Here is a 10980-nt window from a genome sequence, read left to right on the forward strand (position 1 = left end):
TAAACTTGAATTTAAATTTGAGTTTTTTATTTCTGCATTCAGTTGACTGCAAAAGTAAAAAACTCTAAGTTTATTTGTTTTTATTTAAAAATCACTAAAAAAATTGTCTAAAATCCTATATCTGTTTAGTGCTGCTTAATGCAGCTTTACCCTTAATCTATTCTATAAAAACATCTATTTGTTTGTTCTTTATGCAAATCCATACCTGTGGACCAATCTGTACCAAATTTTGCAACTGGGATATTTTTACCCAGGGAAGGTTTTAAATCAGGTTCTGACCACCCCCAACTCAATGTTCAGGGTGCTTATAACCAGAAATCAAATTCCAAACTCCTCCAACCATTCCTTAGCCCCAGGCAAGGAGGTGAAGGTGGAGTGTGCCAACTCTGTAGGGATCGGTCCAAAAAAGCTAAAGTTTTGCACATAGTGGTAACTACAACCCTTGAATTCAATGGTGATATTACTTTCCTGATCATGAACATCCCTATTTCAGTGGCCTAGTCCTGTAGGACCAAAAGTTTTTGAATAACAGAAAAGAAACATTTAAATAAAAAAAAAAAACTTGCATATCTTCAAACAAAAAAAAATACATTTTTCATTAAACAAACCCCCATAAAATGTCCCATTTTACTATGAAATAACCAGCTCTTTGTCCCGGGTATTCCAGCTTGTAACAAATAATAAACTTTTATAATAAAAAATAAACTTTTCATTCTTTTGAAATAAGTTAAGCTTACATTAATTCGACATATTTGGACATAAAAAGTTGTTAAAATTCCAAATTTGCAACACCATCATCATGACCAGCTCAGATTCTGGAAATGTTTAAAGACTGTACTGATAAAGTGTACAAGCGGCAACTGGAAATGGCAATGAAGATCATCATTACATGAAGACAATATTGCATTTATTTTGGAAAGTCATATTCACCTTAAGAAAGGAAAAAAAACAAGCTTACTTTTTGGGAAAAAAAACCTGGAAAAACCTTTAATTTTTTCTCAATTAAATTGTAATACTTATGTTTTGTCCATCAAATATATAATTTTTTCAATGAAATTTATATCAGATGTAAGTCATGTTTTGAAATAATTATTAGGATACCTCCAACTGTTTTCCTAAGATTGTAGAATATCCTAAGAGCATTCTAAGATTGTTTAAACAATTTATTAACATCAACTGTGTCTTAAAGACAATACTGCAAACATACCAGCTCATTGTTTCTACTGAGCCAGTCATTGTGTAGACCAAGTTCAGACCAGGAATATGCATACATGTTCAGGACAGGGGTATAACAGGTCACAGTTGGCTGTGCATTCTGCCTAGATAACTAGTTATTAACAATTGAGTATAAGAACTGATGCAGTAAAGTAACATTACTACTTCATTTTCCTCAAATTCTCGTCATGGGATGATTTCTTGATATCTTACAATAGTAGCCAAAAAAATTAGAGCACCCCTGAAAAAACAACTATATTTTAGAAAGCGATAATAAGAAAACTGTAATAACCTTCTTTTTAATATTCCTTTGACTCTACATTGTTAGCATGGTGGTTTGTCATAAAAACACACGTTCCATGTTTCTTGGATGCTAATTTTTCTGTTATGAGTGGTTTAGCCAGGCATCACACAAGAAGGTTTAAGACACTTGATAGACACCATCACTTACAGTTCTGAAGCTCACATTAATGCCCTGATTTCTAGTGCCATTAGCATTACAAGTAGAGCTTGCATGCAGGCTACAAACAACAATAGCTTAACAAGTTCTTTTCTGAATTTGGTCACACTTACTATGATAAGCCAGACCATCTGGCAAAGGGCACTGCAGAACATTCTAAATAACATGTCTGGATATCTTGAGATACTTAGCAATTCGTACTTGAGATCAAATCACACCCTTCTTTATAAAGAATACCACAATTTGTTCCTTAACAAAATCTCAGATATCTGCTTTTTTCCTATTTATTTATACTTGACTGTAATTTAAAAATTACCACGCTGAATAAGTACAATTGAAATAATGCATTCAGAGTAAAAAAATGCATACTGAAATATATCAACATTATTTGGTTACATCATCTTATATATTACTAAATTATATATATTTACAAACTACCTAACACACAAATATCAATTATGGTAAGTTTATGATAATATTAGATTTTTGACTATATTTTTTCCTATTAATTTGTTATTGTTGATGTTAGCAGCTGATACTTTCAACCAGAAGTGCTTTTCTTCATGTTTCCTATGAAGTAATAACAATCTAAGTAATACTAGAACAGACATCTGCATCAAAATGCATTCAAATAACAGTAATTTTTAGGGGTGCTCTAATTTTTTAGCCAAAATTGTAGCTACTGATAGTTAGATGAATAAATGCCTATAAAGTTATATAATGTAATACTGTTAAAACATAAGAGTAGCTCAGAGAATGCTATTAACAGTATTTGATTCTTCAGACTGATTCATATCCAATAAATTTCTACTGGATTACATTACTTGGTAATGTAATCCAGTAGAAATTTATTGGATATGAATCAGTCTGAAGAATCAAATACTGTTAATAGAAATTTATTGGATATGAATAATGGTAAAGTCAGATAGAATTAAACTATAAATATTTGATTGATTTTCTCATATTACACTAAATTTACTTTTTTACTAACAAACAGGTTTACTACATTCACAGAACTACTAAGTAACTAGTTTTAGAAATGTCACATGCAAAAAAGTGCTGTAACTACACTTTTTAATGAAAAAGAATGGCACTAGCACAGAAGCACAAACCTAATTGTAAGCATGGCAATGAAAGTATTAATTACAAATATTTGAATTAGACAAATACAAAGAGTAACTCTGAAAGAAAGTATACAATTTGAATATTATTGATGTCACCATTGAAAAAGTTTACCCAAACTTTATTCAATTACCTCAATACTCTAGTACAACAAAAAGACTGAACTGCTTCACCTTCAGCACATACAAAAACTCAAAAAATATACATTCTATGTTTTCTGATAAATTTACTTAATAGATGGGGTTTAAAGCAGTTTTATCATAAAAGAAAAGATTTCATAGTTTAAAATAGTTTACCTTGCAAACAACTTACTCAACCCTTACTACAGAGGATGTCACAATAGTGATGAAGTGATTGAAAATGAATTAAGTTACAATTACTATTATTAAATATTTGAAAAAATCTGATACCCTAATGAATAAAACTTATATTCTGAAATCACATCTTAAATATAAAAAAAATTCTTATTGTTTATACTGATATATATATATATATATATATATATATATATATATATATATATATATATATATATATATATATATATATATACACACACACACATACATACATACATACTTTCAGGTTAATGCAATTGAACTAATCATCCATGATACTGCTTTACAAATGCCTAATGCTGGGTGAAATAGAATGAATGTAGACAAATTATTTAGTAAGCCATTTATTTGGCAAAATGTGAACTGTGCAAGTCTAATAACTTGGTGGAAAGCAGTGTGTAGTTTCAAAGAATGTAAAACGTTTCTTTTGGATTTTTAAGCTTATTGACAGCTGACAGAGCTGCAAAACTAGTATTTATTGATCATAATTTAACCCTTGAAAATGCTGCAAAAATCAAGGTACAATTTTTGAAAAACAATGTATGCCATATACATCTAGGAATAAAAACCCTGCTCCTCTGCCATTATCAGTTACACTGTTTGGCTGATGACCCCAGTGACAATTACAATGCTGAATCTGAAATAGATAAGCCAAACATTTAATGTACCTATTTTCTTTAAAAAAAAAATGGGAACATTAAATGGCTTTTCTCCTAGATGTATGCCATCCACATCTATGTGAAAAGCCCGAGATGTGGACGGCATACATTTACATGCATGCTATACATGCTATATGGAAAATTTTACTTGCTGGGTAATATACAAGTAATACACTTTGTATTTGTTAAACTAAAGCCTTGTTGGCTATTTTAGCATATACAAAACAACCTTTGTCGGCTATTTTAGCATATACAAATCAACCTTTGTCAGCTATTTTAGCATTTACAAAACAACCTTTAGTGAGGATGTTTATATCACCTTTTTTGGGCTTTATTAACTATTGCATTGGAAATTTCAAGAAAGTTTCAAGAAAATATCCATCCATATAACATCATTTTAGGTTACAAGAAGTTTTTTTGCCTGCATTAAAATCTATGAAAGTCACATTTTTTTAAAAAACACAATTGCAATATAATATATTCTTTTGCTCTTCAACAGTGAATTTTCAGAGTTATTGATAATAAAATATAAAAATTAAACATTTAACGAAATATGCATGAATAGATTTTTCTGCCTTACTTGACCTGACTTTTTTATAATCTCTATGGACTTACATAATAATCTTATGTCTATAGTACTTAGCTAATTTAAAGCAGAATATGAAACAATTTGTTCAAATAAAACATTCTCAACTTATTCTATGAAGTGTGACAACGTCATTTGTTTTGTATGTCATTATGACGTAATTAAATATATATACTTCAACAATCAGAATGTTTCCAAAAAAAAACAAAAAACAAAGATAACGACAAAGATATAATTCTCAAACATAAACTGTGTTTATAGTGTAATTTATACATATAATCAAAAGGAATCAAAATAAAGGGTTTCATGAGGTCGTTGACTATCCAAAAAAGATGTAAAGATTGCTTTATATATTGGTTTTGGATAATCTTCCTACATTTTTTAAGAATATTTATTAAAACTACACAATAAAAATACAAATATACTATCACTTCAATCATGAAAGTAACTGCCATTAGAGGTAATCATTTTTTTCCATTTATATAATACAAAATATATTCATTCAATTTGAAAGAACTTTTCTCCACATAAATATAAAATTAAAAAATGCAACAAAGATGTGCTATTGTTAACATCAAATTGTAGTTTGACCTCTCAGTTTGAAAATCTATTTTTGAGTCCTTACAACATGTATATATATAAATGCATGTATACAATTTATCAAACAATTTTTACATAAGATTACATTTTGAACTGGAAAACATGAGCACTATATAAATATATTTTACAAACTTTAAAATCTAAAAAAAACCTTGGTTATGTAAGAGATAAAACCTTGAACAAAATAAAATTACTTAATTTGTTTTTTATAAACATGCATTACAATGTATAATTTTAAATATTGAATTAAATAATCAAAGTATTTTAGTGTGGGAATCCATAAAGTATAACAAAACATATCTTTTTATTTTTTTTTTTTATTATTAGCTGTAAAAAATAATTTTCTTGATGTTAATTCTTTAATTATGATATCATAATTACAAACATATCAAATACTGTTATCTAAGAAAAACAAAACTATAGTAAATTTTTTATTTGTAACAAGTTATTATATTTTTTTTTTTTGCATCAGATCTTTTGAAGATTAAAAAAATGTAAATATAATAAAACTTAACCAGAAGCAAGGAATCTGAAAAAGAGTTTCTGCAACTTAAGAAAACATTTAAGTTTAAAATCCAAAGTCATCTTCTGGCTGAAAAGCCGTAAAGAAGAGAAGTATTGTAAGAAAGATGAAAAGATTCCCAGTTACAACCAATCCCATTGCACCATACTTTATCTAGAAAAGAAAGTAAAAATGATACCAAAAAAAAAAATTGATAAGGAAAAAAGATAATTTTCTTTATCTTCAGCATAAGAATAACTTACTATATGAGCCCTTGCCAATACAATAGGCAAACCTAAATAAAGATGGAACTTAAAAGGAAAAATAACAAACAAACAAACAAAAAAGAATGATTAATCAATTTAATTCAGAATATGTTAATGATTAATCAACTTAATTCAGAATATGCTGGTACTTTTGCATAAATACATAGAAATATGTAAATTTACATTCATAGATTTATACAGTGTCTGTTTACGGTTAGTTTTTTTCTGGATACTTCCAATAAGTTAAATTTCACTTACCAAAAGCAGATACTACTATGCCAGAAGTAACAAATAATGCCAGCTCAACTACCAAACTAAAATGAGCCCGAATAGCAAGTAATTTTAGAAAATATCTGAAGAATTTTAACCCAGCTCAAAACTTAATGTTTATGATCATACTTATAACCTTACTTGGATGATCCAGAGAAATTTGAAAAGTCAGTTCCAAGTCTTCTCACAATTAGGGCAGGGATAGGTACAAGAACATAAAAAAACACTGAAAAGAGAGAAATAAGTGTGTTTTTAAATTTCTACAAAATAATCATTTGCTTTTAACATTGTAAACTTATCAGTAACAAATATGAGGCAAAATAGCAGTCTTAAAGTGGGTATTTTTTTTTTTGCATTAAATAAAATTACTTACAATTGAACATTATCCACCACGATCTAAAATAGTTAAAACACATTTCAGAAAATCAAGTATCTTTTAAAAGAATTCCCATACTATTTTCTTTATTTACAATCAATATGGCTCTCTCTTCAGAAATTTTTTTAAAGAAAAGGTAAACTGCTTTTATTATGGCTTCATATATTTAGAAAAATATTTGTAAAAACAATTTGTTTTTAACTGCAACGTAGAACTTTATGAAATGGAGCTTTATCAGAAATATTTTCAAGAAAACATTTTAAAAGAAATTTAAAAACATTATTATTAAAAATTTATCATACTACTTTAAAGCCATAAATTTGCATTAGATAAATTGTAAAAAAAAAAGTTTACACATTTAAAACAACTAAAAACCTTTTTGCAATTAAAACCTTAAAGCCGCTGATACTCCTCAAAAATGAACATAAGCTTTTGTTAATGAAAATTGAAATCATAAACAATGAATTTGTCACCATTACTTACAATTACTTGTTCTCACTTAAAGTAAGTATTAGCATGACAAAAACCATCACAAACGCAACCATACATTTTCTTCTGTAAACATCAGTATTTAGGGTCTGGAGATTTATTCTAGATGGTGGTCAGCATCATCATTGAGATGGTGGTTTTGTTTGATAATTCACAAATTGCTAATTATCAACACTTTAAATTTGGGTTGCATTAAAAAAAATTTAAAGCTTCATTAAAGTATGATGGAAATCATAGTCTAAGTTTAACTTCCAGCCAATCATTTATAGAATGATATTTACTGAACCAACTCTACATTTGCTGGTCACATTGAATTTAGCTAGTGGGTCAAAAGCAAACTGCAAACCCATAAACTGCAAAATGGTAAATTGTGTTCTATTTTGCAAAACATAATCTTATTGGTAATTGGTGATAGTTTTTTGGTGGCTTGTATTTTTGCATTTTTAAAATTTTATCAAACTGTATGTATATTTAAAGCAAAAAAAGTACAAACTATATGGTACTTAAAGTTGCATGCCAAGTAGCAATCATCATAATAACTGTTGTCTGTTCCTAATGTATTGAAAGTTTTTATTACAACCTATTTAATAATCTTATATTTACCATACCAATTATGTTGTTTATTTGAAGAGAAAAATTTTAATATTTAAATTTTTCATTATTCATTAACTATTTACTAAGATAATTGTTTGATTGAACTTAAACTTCTGTAAAATATTAGAGATAGATACCATCATATTAAGTCAAAATGGACAAATACTTGACATACATCAAACCAGCCCCTTAGTATCATGAGCCACAGTGATATATCATGCCAGTCTTTTAAAGCAATGAGCCAGGGGAGTGATGAAGATAAGGTGATAAAACTTGGCACTCCAGCATGGAAGAGGGCAAGCTTTTCATCTAGCCAAAGAGACAATCAGAAAGCCTTTACCTCGATTGAAAAAGAGATGGCTCTGATGTGCTTGGCCAAGTGACCTAATTCAACAATCTCAAGCCCCATACAAAGACCCATACCTTATAGATACAGATATAGATATATAGATTCTTCAAACATTTTATGTATGTATGTATGTATGTATGTATGTATGTATTTATGTATGTATGTATCTGTATGTGTGAGTGTCTTGCACTATTCTGCCTATTTTTGTGTATGCTGTGGCATCTCATGGAGCATATGTGAGTTTGTAGTCGCTCAATAGCGCATGTTGTTTGTTGTCAAAGCCATTTAGCCATAAATGACCTTTATCAGAAAAAAAAATTTTGAAATAACATTCTAGATCAGTTCAACCATTTTCAAGAGGCCTATTTAAGAAAGTTCAATACTTCAAATGGTCAAGTGGCTTTAGTTTTTGAGTCAATTTGATCTTTTGGCCTTTCGCAAAAACAGATGCACTTTTGGCCTCAGTATTCAGCATTCCTTTCATTTCATTCTCTTATTGGCACCAGAACATTAAGCAGCAAATATGTAGACTTAAATGCACCAAATTATGAATTGTGAGTCAGGTGGGGCAGCTGTAAAGACTGAAAATTGGTGTTAGTCCTTTATAAGTTACAATTAATGATTTTAAATTTTGATAACAAATATTTGGTAATAAAAAAAGTAATAACAATGCGTACAACTTTTTTAAAAAAATACAGTTCCTAATGGAAAACCCTTTTACTTTAACACATTTTTATGATACTAAGGTCTACTGGAAATCACCCCAGCACAGAAAACATACTATCCCTGGTGATTGTAAATATAAACTTCAGAACTATCACATGATGATTCTTAAATTTATATAAATTTACAATATGATTTTACTAGTTCATATCCATTTGCAGATATAAATATACATATTTCTATATCACACATTTACAGGCTCAATTTATACCACAAATTCCAAACTTACTCATTTTAATCATGTACTTCAAATAAATAAGTAAAACGCTCTAAACTAACATATAAAAAAGTTCACAAATATATTACCCTTTTTTTGTTTGAAATTGATCAAGAGCACAACCTAATACCAATAACAAAATCCCAATTGCACAAAGAAATGACATACCAATTATTCTGTTAGTAAAAAGAACAAGATTAAAAGTCTTAACATTAAAATGTGTGGATAAAATAATCTTAAAAAATCATTTAAACTTTAGCAAAAAACTTACGCTCCTAGAGTACCCATTGCTTGTACTTGATACAATGAATTACTTTAGTTTCATGCACAAGTCTTTCCGTCTTACTACTCCATTTAAAATTTGTCACTATTTTCGTTAAGGTAACAGTATTATCAGTCTGTTTTTTTAACTCTTATTTATGAGAACTCGATGTATCGCTTGAACAATTTATTAAGTAGGAGTTTGTGTTGGGCAAGGCAAATTTTTTTTGGGTAATCTTTTCAATAAAAAAAGTTATATGACCGACTTTTTAGTATTTATAAATCGTAGTTGCTACAAAACCTAAACCCAGTAAAACGTGAAATGAGAAAACAATATTATAGACTTATTCGACCAGTTACTTTAATCTTAAGCTTTACCATTTTGTATGAAAGTTGTTTATTAGGGTGTATGAAATGAAAGTTTCTACACAAATCACTTTAAAAAAATAGTTGCTGTCTGGTATGGAAACTTTAAAATTTATCAGATTAGAATTAACTTGATTAATTTTATATTTCACAAAATTGAAATAATTATAATTGAAAAAGCAATTATTGATTAATTGTTTCCACGGTCATTAAGAAGCGCTGTCATATTACGCATGTGTCAATTTTCCGGGAAAAAAAATTAAAGTTTTCAAAATGGCTACAGCCCTTAGCAACAAACGCAATTTTACATTAGAAATCAAATAATTGCAAAATCTCCGGCATGAATGTAATTATTTTTTAGCTGTTTTTATTTAAATTAGTTTACCGATATCTCAGTTGGGTAATTAAAAACTTAAAATATGAGTTGCAACATCTGGAATTAACACTCTACTTATAGGGTTAATTTTTTTGATGGTGACAAGGGGTCCATTTTCTGAAGTAATATACAAATACTTTTGTTAATATGTATTTATTAACAACATGCTTTTAAACAGGTATTAGGCCAAGGAATAAATTGATAAACATGTTTTAAATTGTTGACCTCAAGATGAATTTTTCACTTTGTTTATCATAGAACCCAAAGCCAGTACTCTATTTTTGCAAAAAAGGAATAGCGTTCCCTACAATAAAACTGTACTAGATCATCAATATTTTTTTCTAAAGAAAAAGTTACAACATCATGAACTATTTTGTACTTATTTTCATCATAAAACAGACCTTTAGGAGATAAAATAATTAACATAATGTATTCGCATATTTACATGCACGTGTACAAAGATGAACAAATAAAAAAAATTGTAAGATAAGCATAAACGCAAAGAAAAAAAAATTCTAGAGATAAATAATGAAGTTAGGCGTAACTTTTTAGGTAGAATTGATGGAATGACTTTAAGAATAGACTTTTTGAGTATAAAAACTGTTTTTGGGGTGTTTAGAAGGTTGCTGCAAGAGAGGATACACAGTTATATAATGGAATTAATTTAATGTTTAACTGTCTATTTTCGTGAAAGTTGTTACAAGCGACTAATCTAAGGTTGCACATGTTGTCCTATTATCAAAGTAGTTATGTAATAAGGTTGGAAGGAGACTGTGTTGTTGATCCCAGACAAATGAACAACTTAAGAACTGGATTAAGTCATAGAAACAAAGAATTTTTGATATAAAATCAAGATGTCTCTATGGAAATCTCTTGAGTAGAAATGAATTATTCGTATTGCTCTGTTTTGAAATGAAACACTTTTACCTTGTATAGTAAAGAATATTTATATAGCCGAGCGTTTCCTCTTTTGTTATTGGTTGATGTAAAGAGAATCGTTATTAGGATTGGTCAGATACTTTTAAAAGTTGAATTTAGAATTCCGTTAGATAATTTGGAAGCAGTTGTAGTAAAGAGATGGTTACAATGAGTAGAGGTTCCCATTTATTGTTGATGAGTCTGCTAGTTTAGGGAGTGAATTTTATTAGGCTTTAGATTTATCAACTCTTTTTACCTTTCCAAGCTTTGTTTTTCATGTTATTGATATTGTG

General features: G+C 28.6%; 1 protein-coding gene and 1 long non-coding RNA gene across 2 annotated transcripts; both read right to left on the reverse strand.

Moving 5' to 3' along the window:
• Positions 1–544: 544 nt before the first annotated feature.
• On the reverse strand, positions 545–1980 carry LOC149894699 (uncharacterized). The gene is made up of 2 exons (XR_016451521.1): positions 1208–1980; positions 545–930 (listed from the first exon to the last, which is right to left on the reverse strand). It is a non-coding gene; the product is annotated as an uncharacterized LOC149894699 (long non-coding RNA).
• A 2618-nt stretch (positions 1981–4598) lies between these two features.
• Positions 4599–9195, reverse strand: LOC149894700 (leptin receptor gene-related protein-like). The gene is made up of 7 exons (XM_090084143.1): positions 9038–9195; positions 8856–8942; positions 6392–6414; positions 6160–6244; positions 6007–6062; positions 5746–5777; positions 4599–5656 (listed from the first exon to the last, which is right to left on the reverse strand). The coding sequence occupies exons 1-7, from the start codon at positions 9052–9054 to the stop codon at positions 5549–5551; spliced, it is 408 nt and encodes a 135-aa protein (XP_089940269.1). The 5' UTR covers positions 9055–9195; the 3' UTR covers positions 4599–5548.
• Positions 9196–10980: the final 1785 nt, after the last annotated feature.

The sequence above is a fragment of the Hydra viridissima genome, unplaced genomic scaffold (genome assembly GCF_058129835.1).
Source record: "Hydra viridissima isolate aposymbiotic clone 2 unplaced genomic scaffold, HvirCarnegie_v1 scaffold_1, whole genome shotgun sequence".
NCBI classification, from domain to species: Eukaryota; Metazoa; Cnidaria; class Hydrozoa; order Anthoathecata; family Hydridae; genus Hydra; species Hydra viridissima.